This window comes from Bos mutus, chromosome 12, assembly GCF_027580195.1.
Source record: "Bos mutus isolate GX-2022 chromosome 12, NWIPB_WYAK_1.1, whole genome shotgun sequence".
Lineage (NCBI taxonomy): Eukaryota > Metazoa > Chordata > Mammalia > Artiodactyla > Bovidae > Bos > Bos mutus.
The window spans coordinates 19,028,288-19,045,155 of record NC_091628.1 but is presented as its reverse complement, the minus strand read 5'-3'; the positions used below and the strand labels follow the sequence as shown (position 1 = coordinate 19,045,155).

The window sequence follows — 16,868 nt, the reverse complement described above, 5'->3', positions numbered from 1 at the left end:
TCTGAACTGTATATTGTTAGGTTGAGAAAAACCTCCAGAGAGGCCGGTTTTAAATGTTTATTTTGAAGATGATATTGTACTCACGTGGTGACTGTGGATGAAGAGAAATTTCAAAAGCAGACAGGTTTGGTAATGTATAATATAAAAATTTATTATATCAAAGAGGCATTATGGACTGGAACTAGTCTCAAAAGATAAAAACAGTTTATCCATTTAACGTTTACTGAGCATGCTAGCTGCTGGAAACGTGACAGGGAGAAAAACAGGAATGGGAGTTTCTGCCCACAGGCTGCTTACACGCCAGCGGTCTGATGTGCGATACAGTGGCTTACACTGAGAAGAGACGTGAGCAGAAAGGACGATCTCGGTGAAGACCTCACAGCAGAACGTGCAGAGGCCCTGGGGCAGGAGGACCTGGCGTCCACTTGGCTCACCGGAGTGGGGGAGGGGAGGAGGCCACTAAAAGATTTTTAAGAGCCATGGGAAGCATGGTCTAATTTACTCAAGTAGACTCTGAGGAATATCTTACTAGTGGGAGAGAGGTAGAAGATGACAGTAAGGAGGGGGAGGCAGATGTACCCATCAGCAAGAACAGGTAAGAGCGGGCAAGGACCAGAGACTCCCCGGGGGCCTGGTGCTGAAGGTGTGTGGCTTTCACAGGCCGGTCTCCAGCTTTCACCCTGTTTGCAACTGTGCTCGATTCCTGGCTTAGGAAATGGTGCTTCTTAAGAAGACAGGGAAGAATCTGAAGTGGAACTTGACTGAAGCCCAGAGCACAAGGTTTGTTTTAAGTCCTGGAGTAGCTCAATCTCTTCCTTCAGCTGCCGTCGCCTCTCTTCAGATTGATGAATTTGATTCTCTATCGCTGTGAGAAGGAAGGTATTCAGGTTACTCAGTGCTTCTGCACATCATGTACTGCTTCTGGCCACTTCTGAAAGTGCTCAGTGCACAGCCCTGTGCCCCAATGAAAAGGGCCCAGTGTCTTGTGAATTTTCATGCCTTTGCTTCCTCTTCTAGTTCAGGATCGAATTCTAGTATTTATCACACTTAAGGCGGGTCCATAATTCTTGAAAATTTTGTATACAATTAGAAAAGGTAGCTTCTGTATATCTTTGAGGACTTGAAAGCAGCAACTGTATAACCTTCATGCTGCACATTATCCATTTATTGGGAGAGGATGTGGTTAGACTACCGAAGGTAAGGCAGATCTTTCAGACAAATGCATCCTAGTTTTAATGTTACATAAAAGCTTCTGGCTTTATTTAGAAATAGGAGTGCTTTTATTGTGGCAACTTAGAAGCTACTTTAGTTAGGCTTTATGAATTTATAATACTACTCAATGGCAATGTCATTTTTTTAAAACGTGAAAATGGAAGAATATTAAAATATATACATACATAATCTTTTCTTAGAGTATCTGTATATCTGTAGTTAACTTTCTGGAACATTGGAAAGGCTGAATTAAGCATGAGAGTTACCCCTTGGAGCGTCAGAAGTTAAATCTTCTAAGTTGGTTCTCATGCAATTCCAAATAGTGTCTCCTCCTAACAGTGTCTCTTCCTGGTGCTCACACCCCGCAAACAATACACTGTACTGCTCCCAACTGACTCACCTGGGTGCTGACATGTGCTAAACATGTCACTTTAATACGAAAGAAAAATAAACACAAACGAAAGTCAAAATACAAAATAAAGCGGTGCTTTCAAAAAAAAAAAGGTACTCCCATTAGAAGTATGCAGACAGTCTCAAGAGACTGGTAAAAAAAAAAAAAAAACACCATTGTTGGTAAATTAAAAACAACATTTTCCTGTCGATTATAAATGTAACACAAAATTCAAACAGAAATGTGTATTATGAAAACAAAAATGAGAAAGGCTTGTGCATACTGAGGGAGGAGTATGAACTAATATTTTCTTCACAGGGAAAGTATTTTAATATGTTTGCTGAAAAGACAAATACATCTCCGGAAAAGAACAGAGTGTAGGCCATTGTTTGTTTTCAACTTCAGGGGGAGCCCTCTGCCCCAAACCCTGTGCCCTCCGCGCCTGCCTGGGATGTGCAGGGCACAGCCTGGCCAGCTGTGTGTGGCAGCCTTGGTGGGGAAGTCAGGCAAGACCCATCAGTGTGGAAACTTAGCCTCTTTCAAAGGCATCTGAAACAGTGGTGAAAGGACCACTGCTCAGTGTTTTATGGAAAAATTATGTCTCTGTTTCCAGCAGGTTTTTTCAAAAATTTCTTGGCGGTTCTTTTTTGATGAACTTTAGAATTGATCACAACTTTCCCTCTCCCCCATTAGATTTGAAGATTAATGTTGGCAGAATTGAAATGTATACACATCACACCAAGTGAGAGGGAGACGGTGGCCTCATGATTGATATCACAGCCTCACCCACTCCTGCTGGTGTTCAAACATGGTGCCCAAATACTTCATTCTGCGGTCAATTTTTTTTTGTTGTTTCTACTTTTTAAATGAGTTTTTTTCTGATTAGGAAAGTATTTTGTGTCTGTATTAAATGTGGAAAATACAGTGAGCACTAAGACAAAAGAAGTTACTGTAATCCAGCCACTTACGGGTACCTGCTGTTTCCATCATGTGCGGTTCTTCTGTGCACGTGTGTCTCTGTGTATATGTGTGTTCCTTCTGGGTGAGGGCTCATGTTTGTAATGGGCTTTTTAATTGAATGAAACTGAATTGAACATTCTTCCAGAATAGGACTTTCATCACCTGACTAGTGTTATATTATTTTCAGTATGGAAGTATTTATGAACTCTGCTGCTCAGTTATAACTCACATACCTGCTTGAAAGTTTACAAGTGTGTCTTCAAACAATCTACAGTCAAAAAGTGAAGTCCCGATTTCTTCATAGTCTGGAGAGAGAAAAACATTTTCAGTTTTATATAGACAGAAACACCTCACAGAGTAACCCCAAATAAGGAGCAGCACACAGAGCGGGCACCCCTTGCAGCCTGCAGCAGCAGCCTCCCCAGGGAACTTGCTGGAAATGCAAACTCCTAGCACCTCACTGGATCAAAAAGGAGCCACCGTGTTAACAAGCCCCCCAGGTGGTCCTAAGGGGCATGCTCAAGTTCACATGTGCTTGATCTAGAGACAAGAATAAGCAAACAGAAGAATTTAGTGCGTGATCTTTGGCAAATGTTTGCTTATAACTTCACTTTTTGGTTTTGTCCTATGGAAAAAAAATCCCTTTCAAATAATCATATATTTTACATTGTTCCCTAAAATATAGTCAGGCTTTTCCTTTTAAGACAGCTATGCTGCTGACCACCTGTGCCGTCAAAAATCCAGGCTAAACTTTATAGCCAGCCCCCCAAATATGCAGTTCCTCGATCTGTGGTTTTGCATCCACAGATTGGGTAGTATTTTATTGTGTAGTATTTACTGAAAAAAAAATCAGGTGTAAGTGGGCCTGTAAAGTTCAAACCTGTTATTTAAGTGTCAGCTTTATTTACTCACTCACTCCTTTAGGCTTTCCCTGATGGTGGATGAGCGTTACTAGATCATACATGCACAGCACTTTGGGCCTCCCTGGTAGCTAACTGGTAAAGAATCTGCCTGCAATCTGAGAGACCTGGGTTCGATCCCTGGGTTGGGAAAATCCCCTGGAGAAGGGCATGGCAATTCAGTCCAGTATCCTTGCCTTTAAGCTCCTAACACAGCTTATAAGAAGGGTACGTGGCTATATACCTGCGTGTACAGATGGAACTTAAGCCGCCAAAAGAGCTGTTTCGGAAAGGCATCTTTAAACCCAAATCAACAAAAACGTTAAAATCTCTTTCTTTTATGTTTTATAGTTTAAAAAAAAAGGCAGCTAGCTTTTTAATGAACAGAATCTGAGTCAAATCAAAACTAACATAATGAATGCCGTTCTCAGATCTTAGTAGTGAACATGCTCAGTTGCGGGGAGGGGGCAAGTGTGTGAATGAATCTAGTTATGAACCTCTGGGAAAAAACATTAAAACTTCCAGGGCACCAGGCTATTTTTTTTTCTTTTACTACATTAATGAGTTTGTGAATTACTTACATCCTGTTGACTTACAGAGATCTGGATGAATAAACTTTATTAAAGAATGAGATAAAGAAGGAAAAGAAGAAACAGCATAGAAAATGTGTACTTTAGGGGGGTGTTTGTTTTGTTCACGATATAGGTCTGTGAGACATCTCTGTATGTAGAAAATTTGTTACTTCAGTACCTGATTCTGCAGTGGTCTCATCCATGAGTCTTTCCTGAATCAAATGAAGTTTGTCTAATATTTCTTCAAATAAAGCGTCAAGAAGCCCTGCTTCTTTACATTTCTTGAGAAAAGCAGCTTTCACAATTGCGTCTAAGAATAAGAAAAGAACTTTAGAAGGACGTGGTGCGTCTCAGGGCAGCCATCCCACACACACTCACTCCTTCAGGCTTTCCCTGATGGTGGATGAGCGTTATTAGGTAATACATACACAGCACTTTGGGCCTCCCTGGTAGCTAACTGGTGAAGAATCTGCCTGCAATCTGAGAGACCTGGGTTCGATCCCTGGGTTGGGAAAATCCCCTGGAGAAGGGCATGGCAATTCAGTCCAGAGGGGCCTGGCGGGCTACAGTCCATGGGGTCACAAAGAGTTGGACATGACTGAGTGACTAAGCACAGCACAGCACCTTTATCTTTTCTTCTAATTTCACCATAGCTCTTTTTTTTTCAAGCTGAAACAATGAAATGTTATAAAAAGGGAAAACAACTTCCCTGCTTAGAATAATGATGTAAATAGAATTTTCTAAAATTTAGCTTCAAATCTTTGAGATAATAGTCTCATTTTTTTTCTGTCACAATTGACTGTTATCATTATGGAATATCTATTTCCTTAACTGGATACTGGAGTGGGCAGCCTTTCCCTTCTTCAGGAGATCTTCCTAACTCAGGGATCAAACCCAGGCCTCCTGCATTGCAGGTGGATTCTTTACCAGCTGAGCTGCAAGGGAAGTCCATTTCCTTAACAGAAAGGTAAAATTACTGGCTCAGCCTCCTGGGGTGCGGGGAGGGGATCACAGGGTGAGGGGCGGCGTGTCACTGGATGAACTCGGGCAACCTGGCTTCTGTATCCTTTCCTAATCCTGAAGAGCTGTGGACCATCCCACCCTGTTACCTTGATCTGTTGAGATTTTGATGGAGTGGATAGTGATGACAGAAGATTTCTACTCTCACAGTTCACTACTACAAGTCCAGAAGAATAAAGTAGGATACCAACTCTAAAATTCACGGTAATAAGTACTGTAAGCCATATTTGTTACTGAAAACTTATAGCAAACCTGTGTGTCTGCCGTCCTTTTCCTTCTTCAATGCCATTCTCTCAGGTGGCTAGGAGAGAAGAATCAAAACTACTTTACACTGATTTTTTTACTGTTGATACTTAATACAGTAAGTCCTCTACATATGAACAAGTTCCAGTCTGAGAGCGCATTTGGAAGTCCAATTTGTGATTCCAACAGTTAACCTAGGTACCCAACTAACACAATCAGCTATACGGTACTGTAATAGGTGTAGAATACTTTTCACAAAAATAATAAAAACATTTTTAGTGTTACAGTACCTTGAAAAGTACAGTAGTACAGTATAACAGCTGGCACACAGGGGCTAGCTGAGTGGAAGGAGGAGCTACTGACTGGAGAAGGGAGAGGAGGTGGGAGATGGTCTAGAGCTGAAGGGTCGGCAGTGGTAGGAGGTGGAGGGCAAGCCGCAGCTTCACTCACGCCTGAGGTTGAGGGCACAGGTTCTGGTTCCTTGCTGGATTCAATTCTATCTACCCTCTTGAAAAAGCGATCCAGTGTTGTCTGGATGGGAGCTCTCTTTTTCTCGTCACAGGTGACGGGGCAGCACGGGACTGCGTTCTGAACGGCTGCTGCAGCCTTCGCGTGCCGTTCTACGTTCGGGTCCTGTGCTTGAAATAAAGATACTGTACTACTGTAGTCTCTGTACTGTAAAGTGCACAGCAGAACCACCCCCTGTAGAGGGTGCACACAGGTGACAGTGTACGCCAGACAAGTAACCGGCTTATGTGACTGGACGTGCCAACACACGTCCTCGTCTTTGAAAGGGTGCAACCTGAAGGTTCATATGGAGGGGACTTACTGTATTGCATAAAATGAGAAGTTTTATCAAATTCAGTGATATGCCTATGGTGAAAGTCACGTCTATAGGCATAAACATCAAATGTATTTTTGTGTTGTCTAACAAAACCTTAAGAGGTGTAATAAGCCCCTCTTGTATAAAGGGTGAGAGGTGAAGGCTACTGGCTCATATTAATTTAGCTTATATGAGCTACTGCAAATCCCCAAAACATTTTCATATGCTTTACCCATAACAGGAATCCAGAAAATTATGAGTCACGTATTAGGGCAAATATGGATCCTGTAGCTGGGAAATACTTGGCTAGGTAAGGATGTTCCATGTACCATGTGCGCTCAGATCCTCACTGATTTGGTACCAGGGCACGTATTACAGGAGCCACGGGATGGTCACCTGGAGGTTATGTGCTTGCACACCCAAGACACATCCGACTTCTCTTTTGTATTCATCTTACCATCTATCATTGTGTCACCCAAAATTCAGAATGGTTTAAAAGACTGTATGGAGAAAATTAAAGCTGTAATAAAATGAAGTCAAATTACCTGTACATGATGACGTTTACTTCTTCCTCTTTTTCTTTTCACTCCTGAAAAGCAGGCTGAAAAACAAATTATGTAGACACTGGAATTCGTAAAGGAAAAGACTAATGCTTGACTGCATAAAGTGTACAATGTCAAACTTGGATATGTCAGACTTAAGACTAAATGTCTGCAAAACAAATGACAAAAGGGCAAATTTTAAAATATAAAAAGACCATGTGAATCAATATGAAAAAGGCAGCGTAGGCAGAAAAAAGGCAAATGGGGAGCTCTGGAGAGGAGGGTTCATTAAACAGAAAAACAACTTAGGTCACAGGACTGATCAGAAGATAGAGAAATACACTCAATTTCACCCAAAGTAAAGATATTCAGAGGAAAACAATTTTTCACTGGACAGATTAAGATGAAGATGTTTAATATATAAAGTTTGCAAGGATTTGGGTCATCGTGTGTACTGCTGGTGTGGCCTCTAGAAGATAACTAGCCAACAGTTAACCCAGAGTTTCACTCTGCATACGCTTTGACCCAGCTATCTACTTACAGGAAGTCAAACAGTATGGTTACATACCTGCACAAGGATGATTCCAGAAGAATACTACAGTATTTAATGTGATAGAAAAAGCTGGAAACAACTGTTTCAGCTATACAACTGAGTAAGATACACAGTGGAAGACTATGAAGCCTATTTTAAAAAATGAGGTAAGATCTACTCACAGCCACTGACAGGGAAGAATCTCTAAGATACATGAAGTGAAAAAAGCGAAGGACAGTAGTAGATATGTTTGTATACACAGAACACTTTTGGAAGAATTAAAAAAAAAAAAAAAGTTTCATCCAGGGAAAGGATTCATTACAAATGGTATTACAATTTGCTTTTGGAAACACATTATGGTCATCTTTTCCTGTCAGTAAACATTGATTGACAGTATTTTTTATAGTATATCTGATAAGTTGAAAGGCTAATGGTTGAAGAATGAGGGTAACTCATAGGTTTAGAGAGCATTGTTTAACACCGCACAATGCAGCTGGCAGGACAGGGAACTAAGCCTTTACCCAAGGGCTGACTCCCATGAACAGACAGCATTCCGGTTAAGTGTCGGCAAGACGGCTGTTCCAGCAGAACACAAAGGCTACCTAACTCTAAGCAGCCAGGACCCACTGTCCTCAGAACAGAAATGCTAATCATGCATTCTTAGGAAAATCGCATTCAGGGAACATACAGCAATTGATACTCATTTTAGAAGATGAATAGTCACAAAAGCCACAGCTTTTTACCGTGTCTTGGTTTGGTCTGCTCACTGTAGTGAGAATGGAAGACACCAGACAAAGGCTTCACCGATGGTAGATCTAGTTACAGAGAGAAATTTAGTCCATTATATACTGCACACTGCACAGGGACCAACAGCTTAATTTTAAAAGTATTTAACATTTTAACTCAAAAACTTGTATTTTAACTTACTGAGGCCAGTACATCAGATTATTCCATGTCTTACCTAAATGTTTACCTTTTTTAAACCCACAACACTGAATTTTAGATACTTACCATTTTGAGGGTCAGCATGTTGTTGGCAAAACACTCTGAAAACATGAAATTTCAGAGAGTCAGATATTTTGATTTATATTTTTAAAGTATTACGCCTATTGCTTTGTAACTTAAAAGGGAACTAACCTGTTTTTCATGAGGGCTTAACCCTAAGTATTTATTTTAAAAACAAAATTGCTGGGCTTCCCTGGTGACTCAGTGGTAAAGAATGTGCCTGCCAATCCAGGAGACACAGGTTTGATTCCTGATCCAGGAGGATCCCACGTGGCCTTGGAACAACTAAGCCTGTGTGCGCCACAACTACTAAGCCTGTGCTGTAGAGCCTGGGAGCCGCAGTTACTGAGGCCATGTGCCCCAACTGCTGCAGCCTGCTTACCCTACAGCCTGTGCTCTGCAACAAGAGAAGCCATCACAGTGAGAAGCCCCCGCTTGCCACAACTGGAGAAAAGCCTTTGCGGCAAAGACGACGCAGCACAGCCATAAATAAATAAAATCATTAAAAACAAAACTGCTGGGATTTCCCTGGGTTGTTGAGTGGTTAGGACTCTGTGCTCCCAATGCAGGAGGTGAGGGTTTGATCCCTGGTCAGGAAACTCAGATTCCACATGCTACATTAGCATGGCCAAGGGAAAAAACCCCAAAACAAACAAAAAATCGCTGCTCAAGCCTGCATTCATGATTGACACACATCAAGTGCAGATGGAGCCCATACCAGCGTCCCTGGTGCCCTTGAACCACGTGGACCATCAACATGTTCTCTGCAGGGGTGAGTGCTGATGACATATTTTAAACATATGTTTATTACATAGGGGTCAGTGGGATTTTACTGTATAAAGATCCTGAGCAATCCAACAGCTAAGGCACAAATTTTCATCAGACTATACGAAGTTGCTTTTCCACAATAAGCACAAAATTGGACTTCCCTGGTGGTCCAGTGTTTAAGAACCCACCTGCCATAGCAGGGGACACGGGTTATTAATTCCTGGTCCAGGAAGATCCCACGTGCCACAGGACATCTAAGCCAGCATGCCACAACTACTGATCCTGTGCTACCCCAGCCCACGTGCTCCAACTGCTGAGCCCATGCGCCCAGAGCCCGTGCTCTGCAACAAGAGGAGTCACCGCGATGAGAAGCCCGTGCACCGCAATGAAGAGCGGCCCCTGCTCTCCACAACCAGAGAAAAGCCTATGCAGCAACAAAGGCCAGGCGCAGCCAAAAAGAAACAAGAAACTGAAACTGCAAGTTGCATGCATTAATCTGCGGGGCGAGTAGTTCTCTAACTCCACAGACATCGCCCCCAGATCTTTGATCTTCACAAGCCTGGAACTGATCAGCCATAGAAGAGAAGGAAGAAGTGCAGCTGCAGCAGAGGGGTGCTCTGAGTGAAGGAGCTGCCCTGGCCCCGGTTTTTTCTGCAGCCTCTGTTCCTCCTCTGCCCCCAGATCTTTAAGGTGCTGACCCCCAGATGCAGGGTCCCCCGCGCCTAGGAGAATGTATGAATTCTTCCCATCTTATACCAGTGCCCGCCTCCTCCATGCAGTTCTCCCAGCAAACCACCCCCCATCCCCAATCAGTATTAATCTCCTCATCCTTCGGATTCTGGTATCTCTGAGCACTTTTGTTTGCCAGGTATACTTAATTTTTTATGGAAAATTTCAAACAGAGAGAAGTGGAGATGTGATGAACTCCCATGCCCCCACCCATTTTCAACAATTATCAACTGAAGGCCAAGCCAGCTTCACGCAAGTCCCCTCCTGCTCCCATCCTGCCACAGGCTGATAGTTCTGACCTTCTGGTTCTCCCATGAGGTAATGGGTTTAGTCCACATCTTGTTCCTCTTTATATCACAGCACATAACAACGGGTCTTGTGCGTGACAGGCACTCTGAATGTTTCAATTCAATAAAAAATCAATGAAAGTTCACCTGGTACTTGATAGTGTCAGTCGCTCAGTCGTGTCCGACTCTTTGCGACCCCAGGGACCATAGCCCGCCAGGCTCCTCTGTCCATGGGATTCTCCAGGCAAGAGTACTGGAGCAGGTAGCCATTCCGTTCTCCAGGGGATCTTACTGACCCAGGGATCAGACCTGGGTCTCCTGCATTGCAGGCAGATTCTTTACTGTCTGAGCCACCAGGGAAGCCTGATACTTGATAAAAACTATGACAAAAAAGGATTATTTTATGGAGTCTCTCTTCAGTGGTTCTAATATATGATCAGTATTTTTTCAGACTTTAAGGTATAGCAGGAACTTCTTTTTGTTTGACCTTGTAGCTCTGCCAATAATAGTCTTTCACAGTGGGTGTTTCAGGACTTTGGAGAAGTCATAATAAAACAAGCTCTTTGGGAAGGTAAGTAATAAAAGTGAAAGAATATTACAACCCATGGGTTTCTCTGTAAATCAAATATAAAAAATATAAAATTAACATATTCATACATTTCCTGTCTAGTCTCAAGCAAGAAAATACCTATGGAACTTGTAAAATCAGAAGTCAAATTATTTTATAAATTACTTTAGACTTTTTGGAATGTTAGGTTTGCCCATATTTTGGCATATATGGCCCCTAAGCTTAAAGAGGATGTGGTGGCAAAGAGCAAAGCCTCTGGAGCCCTTTAGCCCAGCTCTGCTACTTGCCAAAAGTGTGGCCTGGGTACAAATCACTGTCCCTCAGGGCCTCAGTCTCCTCATAATAGTATGGGAATAACAGTATCTACCTTACTGGGCTATTATATGAGTTTTAAATGAATTAATCTTTGCAAAGTACTTTGAAGTATTCCTGGCATAAAGTAAGTGGGTTATAAAGTTAGTGTTGGAAGATTTTGATAAAATTGGGGGGGGGGGAGTCTACCCTCCATATGGAATTTTAAAATATCATTTAGGAATGTAATAGATCTTAAAAAATCGTATTAAAAGTAACCCTCTGGGAGGGATAAATTAGGAGTTTGGGATTAGCATATATATACTACTATATATACAACAGATAGCCATCAGGACCCACTGTAGAGCTCAGGGAACCCTGCTTAGTATTCTGTAACAACCTGTAATGGAAAAGAGTCTGAGAAAGCCTGAGCTGAATCACTTCTGTACACCTCACACTAACACAACACTGTAAATCAGCTATACTCCCAACTATAAAATAATAATCCTCTTAACACTGATCCTATTATTCGGATACTGTGACTGAAAAAAATGTGTATATTTCCCTGAACTTTAAAATGTCCAGGACTTCCTTGGTGGTCCAGTGATAAAGAATTCACCCGCCAGCGCAGGGAACACAGGTTCGATCCCTGGTCTGGGAGGAGTCCGCATGCTGAGGGGCAGCTAAGCCTGTGTGCCACGACTGCTGAGCCTGTGCCCTAGAGCCCGTGTACCCGGGGCCCGAGCTCTGCAACGAGAGAGGCCACCGCAAAGAGCAGCCGTCTCAGCAACTCGAGAGTGGCCCCCCGTCGTCACAGCTAGAGAACGCCCGTGCGCAGCAACGAAGACCCAGCACAGCGAAAATAAATAAAATGTCCGGTTCGATCAGAATCTATTCACATGCCCCCAAAGAAGTGACAGGTGTCTCCCTGGCTTGTCCACGCTAGACCATCAGTCTCTGTTTTACTCCATCTCATAACGTTAAAAAGGTCAAAACTGTTAAGACCATTATATAACTTTCTTCACCTTTATATAACATATTCTACACTGCATCTATATATGAAAGAGTTCACTTACAATGACCTGAATCAGTTAACAACTGGCTTACTGATTTCCTCTGACTAAACTGTATAATGACTTAACTGACATCTTTCATCAGAAGGAAGATCAAGTTTCTCCGGGTAAAACAAATACACTTGTAGTAGATTTGAAATACGCCTCACTGTGTAAAAATTAACATGACAGAATAACTGAAAGACAAGGAGCAGGATCTCAAAGCCAAAACAAGTTTTTCTTCAAGGACTTGATGTCTGATAACTGTACTTGCTGCCTAGTTTGTCATTTTCAGAGGCTATAGTGAAGAGGGTGGTGACATTAGTGGGAAATGCATCCATTTGGAGACAAGATGGTATAGTGGGGACCTGTGACTAAGAAGGCTCCTTCCTGTTTGCAGACAAGAGCGAGTGTGGACTGGTTCCCAGCCTTGTGGCCACCTGTTAGGTCACTTGCGCCCCTATGACAAGCAGCACTTTCTACCAGGAAAGACACGGTGCAGGGAGAGCAAACTCCAGACAAAACCAACCCTGCTTTCCTTCTTACAACTATTGTTACTGTTTAGTCGCTAAGTTGTGTTCAGCTCTTGGTGACTCTGTGGACTGTAGCCCGCCAGGCCCTCTTGTCCGTGGGATTCTTTCTCCAGGCAAGAATACTGGAGTGGTTGCCCTGCCCTCCTTCGGGATCTTTCTGACCCAGAGACTGAACCCACTTTCACGCACTGGCAGGTGGGTTCTTTACCACTGAGCCACCTGGGAAGCCAGGGATGGTCTTTTGAAGTCAGGTTCCTAACCGGGCATCTCCCAAACCACATTCCTACTTGGAAAGAATTTGTATAAAACTAGCTTTAAAAAGTCTTCTCTTAATCTAACATTCCATATTCCAATCCACCCCTCCCCCAAATGTCGCTTTACAACAGTTTTATTAAATACTTATAAATTCCTGTACGTCCATCAGCTTGCAGAACTGCGTGGTCATTCTTGGCACAGAAAAAGTGGTAATTCTTGAAACAGGATTTTAAGTCACATCCCACGGTGGCTCCTTTTTTCCCGCAAAACGTGCATTTCTACAGAAGAGGAGATTTACTGAGTAAGCACCTGCTTTTTCAGAGTTTTTGTTGAAAATTAAAAGGCAAGAGGTCATCAAGTGCTATTTTTAAGCTGGCTGCCCTCATGTCCTCAGTTACAAACACTGGGTCCTGACACCTGGCTGCTCGTTTTGGAATTTCAGCACAACCTCAGCTAACTGGGATGTTTTGTAATGATCTGATCCTGTCCCCTCTCTTTAAGAGATTTCTAAAAAGCAGGGCTGGCAACACTGCCTGGCTCTAGGCAAGAGGTTCTGTAGGTGACACTGAGCCTGTGGCCAAGGGCAGCTCCAGGGGGTGCCCTAACAGCTGTGCCATCTCGAGCAGGCCCCTTCCCCTCTCCTGGACCTGCATTCTTCCCTGGGGATAACAGCACGTGTATTATAGACGCTTGACTGAGGAGACATGAGAGAAAGGAAGGGAAACCTCTTTGGCATCTATGCAGAAAGGCCAAAAATGTAAAAAAAACAAACATAAAACTTCTGAAGAGTAAGTTTTTTCCTTACTTCAATTCATTTGATCTCTTGCCTCTGTATTAGTCTATTGGCCTGATAGGAAGGTGGGGTAGAGATGGCTAGAAGGACAGAAACCTAACCGTTTGGGGGAATCTGAGCCATGACCAAGGCTGGTTTATATCACGCTCTGGCTGCACGAAGTACAAGCGCAAGGTAACCACCTAGCAAAACAGGAGAAAGCTCACACAGTATCCCAAGAGCAGCACAAACAACTCTAAATAAACAAAATGCAAATATGGGAGAGCAATTAGATTGTGCGGAAGGCAGGATATGAAGTCAGAGTACAAAGAATGATCGTTTAACGTTGGGGGGGCATCTAACTAGATGCACAGAAAAGAAGTAAGAGTAAGATCCCTACCTCACAATATATTTCTCAATAAATTTCATGTGGAATAAGGCTTTATATAAAAAATAGGTTATTTTTAAAAACCTACTGAAATCTGGAAAATATGAGAAAAGAAAAAAAGTATAGTACTGAAGTGAGGAAGGCTGTCTAAGCAAGGCAGGAAACTCAGAAGCCACAAAGAAAAAGACTGATCTGACTACATAAGAAAATGTAAGCGCCACCTTTAAGGTGATAAGATACCATAAAAAGAAAAAAGGAAGACTGTTTGCTGCATAGTTGAAAACGGGTTAAGAATCTACCAACCCACAGAAAAACGGGAAGAGGCAAATCACACCAGAAATACAAACAGCTAATAAACATCAAATCAGAAGACGCTTGCTCCTTGGAAGGAAAGCTATGACAAACCTAGACAGCGTTTTAGAAAGCAGAGACATCACTTTGCCGACAAAGGTCCACACAGTCAAAACCATGGTTTTTTCCAGTAGTCATGTACAGATGTGACCGCTGGACCAAAAAGAAGGCTGAGTGCTGAAGAACTGATGATTTCTAATTGTGGTGCTGGAGAGGATTCTTGAGGGTCCCTGGGACAGCAAGGAGATCAAACCAGTCAATCCTAAAGGAAATCAACCCTGAATATTCATTGGAAGGACTAATGCTGAAGCGCCAATACTTTGGCCACCTGATGCGAAGAGCTGACTCATTGGAAACGACCCTGATGCTGGGAAAGATTGAGGCCAGGAGAAGGGGGCGACAGAGGATGAGGTGGTTGCATGGCATCATCAACTTAATGGACATGAGCAAACTCCAGGAGATAGTGGAGGACAGAGGAGCCTGGTGTGCAATTCATGGGGTCACAGAGTCAGACACATCTTAGCAACTGAACAATAAACACTGCCTCACCGAAAGACCACGGAGTCCCTGTTGACCTGGCAGGCTCTCTTCTAGGACAAGGGAAACAGGAGTGGATAAGGTACCTGCCATTATGAAGTAAACTTTGTGGTGGAGACAGACAATGATCAAATAAAGCCAACTTTAAAACAATGACATATGCTTTGTAGAGAATTAAGGCCAAGTGATAGAGTGTCTCTGGTTCCCTATTTCAAACTGGGTGGTCAGTGATACACAAGGCCTCCCTAAAGGGGTGACATTATAAGGGCTCCTAGTCTACATCAAAGCAGAGGTAAGGACATCGTCAGCAGAAGGCCTGTGTTCTTGTGACAGAAATGAGCTTCCGTACTGGCCAGCTTACAAGAGGGATGGGTAGTGTTGCTGGAACAGAGGGGACGCAAGGGGGAGAGTCTGAGCTAAGATCCAGGGGGCAACTGAGGGCTTGGACATATGGGCCTTATGAACCACAGTGATGAGCTGCAGTTTTATCTTCGTGCAAGGGGAGCATAAACACGCGTAAAGATGCTGTTCTGGCAGCTGTATGGAGGATGGGCTGGGAGGGGTGGGCGGGAGAGAAAAGCGGGACAGGTATCCACAGTGTTCAACAACCATCTGAGAGAGTGGGGTCAGACCCCACCCTGGTGGATGGGTGGTGGTGAGAGAGAAGAGGAGGGCGCAAGGTCTATAGGGTGATGCTAATGGGCTTGATGCGGGGCTGGGGCTGCGGAGCAGATGATGGCGGACAAGCGATATGCTATTTGCAGAGGAGAAGCAGACAGCTGTGGATGGACCGTGTGCAGGTATGTGCAGGGGATGGAACTAGTTTTTTTCTGGGCCAGTTTAACGGAGATGCAATTAGACATCCAGGTTAAGTATGTCAGGCTGGTCTTCAGGGCTGGAGATAAAAAGAGTCCAGGGATAAGAGTGGTCCTGAAGCCACGGGAACTGGATGAGGTCATGGAGGAAGGCTGTTCAGATTGATGAAGGAACCCAGCACAGGGCCTTGGGCACTCCAAACCTCACAGAGGGTGAGCAGAGGAGGAAAAACAGCCCAGGCACCTGGGAAGCAGCCTGAAAGGTAAGACATCCCAGCAGAGTATGTCCGGGACGTGAGAAGAAGGAAGTGCTGCAAGATGCAGGGCAGGGACCGGTGTGAGGGTCCTGCCGGAAGGTCACCTAAGTCAGACAAGTGACCCTGTAACTGACCAGCTTTTGGTGTATGAGGGAGGATTTTTTTTTAAAAGAAGACATGATCAGTTGATCATGTTTATATGCTGATGGGAATAATCAAGTAGAAAGAGGGGACGCTGATATGAAGGGGCAGGGGAGGAAAATGCAAGAGCCTAGTCCTCAGGGAGCGGGTGGGGGGCAGCGGCTCCAAAGCCCAGGTGCAGGGTTAGCTTTGACAGGCTGGAGGTCTGGGGACAGGGGGGTGGAGTATTTGGGAGGAGTTCTTGACTAATCGCTTCCACCTTCTCGGTAAGAATCAGGCAAAGAAATGTATACCACCAGGAGGGTACCCTAACTTCAGTGATGGCCTCCAGGTGTTTCTGATGTATCAGTGTTGTTCATCAGTTGTAACAAATGTCCCCTCTCGAGGGGCGTGGTGTTGATAAAGGGTGGGGCGGGATATGGGAACTCTCTGTACTGTCCCCTCAGGTTTTTTTGTGAACCTAAAACTAAAGTCTTATCAAAAAGAAAAACAGGACCAGGACTTCCCTGGTGGTCCAGTGGCTAAGACTCCAAGCTCCCAAAGCAGGGGGCCCTAGTTTGATCTCTGGCTGGGGAACTAGATCCCACACGCTCTAACAGTTCACACGGTGCAAATAAGACCCGGTGCAGCCAAATAAATAAATAATAAATATTAAAAAAAAAAAAACCAAAACCCAACAGGCAGAGTCATCATCTTGGGAATGAGAAGTTGGGGTGGGGCAAGACTTCAAAGACAGATGAGAGGACATGAATCAGTTCGTGCGGAGGGTGAAGTGCTGACGGTCTGTTTGAAGTTTATGGCTGTGAATCTAAGATCAGTGAAAACATCTGTGGGTTTTCTCGGGTTAACTGCTGGGCTGCCAGCACTACTGAGCTCCTGCAGACATCATACAGACGTGCTTCCCCAGGGAGGGGTTCTGCTCCGT

At 43.8% G+C, this 16,868-nt stretch overlaps 2 protein-coding genes across 8 annotated transcripts in view; one reads left to right on the top strand and one right to left on the bottom strand.

The window, feature by feature from the left end:
• The window catches only part of RCBTB1 (RCC1 and BTB domain containing protein 1), a 68,758-nt gene extending 65,953 nt beyond the window's left edge, over positions 1-2,805 (top strand). The window contains exon 14 of the mRNA XM_070380331.1: positions 2,297-2,805. The gene's annotated coding sequence lies outside the window, so the exon portion shown is untranslated. The remainder of the gene's footprint in view (positions 1-2,296) is intronic.
• The window catches only part of SETDB2 (SET domain bifurcated histone lysine methyltransferase 2), a 77,483-nt gene continuing 60,740 nt past the window's right edge, over positions 126-16,868 (bottom strand). For 4 of the 7 annotated variants that reach the window (XR_011466280.1, XR_011466281.1, XR_011466285.1 and 1 more), the window contains 2 exons: positions 8,206-12,960; positions 7,938-8,009 (listed from right to left, as the gene is read on the bottom strand). Coding sequence is in view for 1 of the 7 variants with exons in the window: in XM_070380323.1 (XP_070236424.1) it covers positions 726-865; positions 2,797-2,868; positions 4,213-4,344; positions 5,307-5,355; positions 5,748-5,930; positions 6,666-6,721; positions 7,938-8,009; positions 8,206-8,240; positions 12,827-12,960 (873 nt within the window). In the remaining 6 variants the exon portion in view is untranslated. Of the gene's footprint in view, positions 866-2,796; positions 2,869-4,212; positions 4,345-5,306; positions 5,356-5,747; positions 5,931-6,665; positions 6,722-7,937; positions 8,010-8,205; positions 12,961-16,868 lie in introns of those variants that run through there. The other 3 variants (XM_070380323.1, XR_011466283.1, XR_011466284.1) reach the window with 3 other exon arrangements.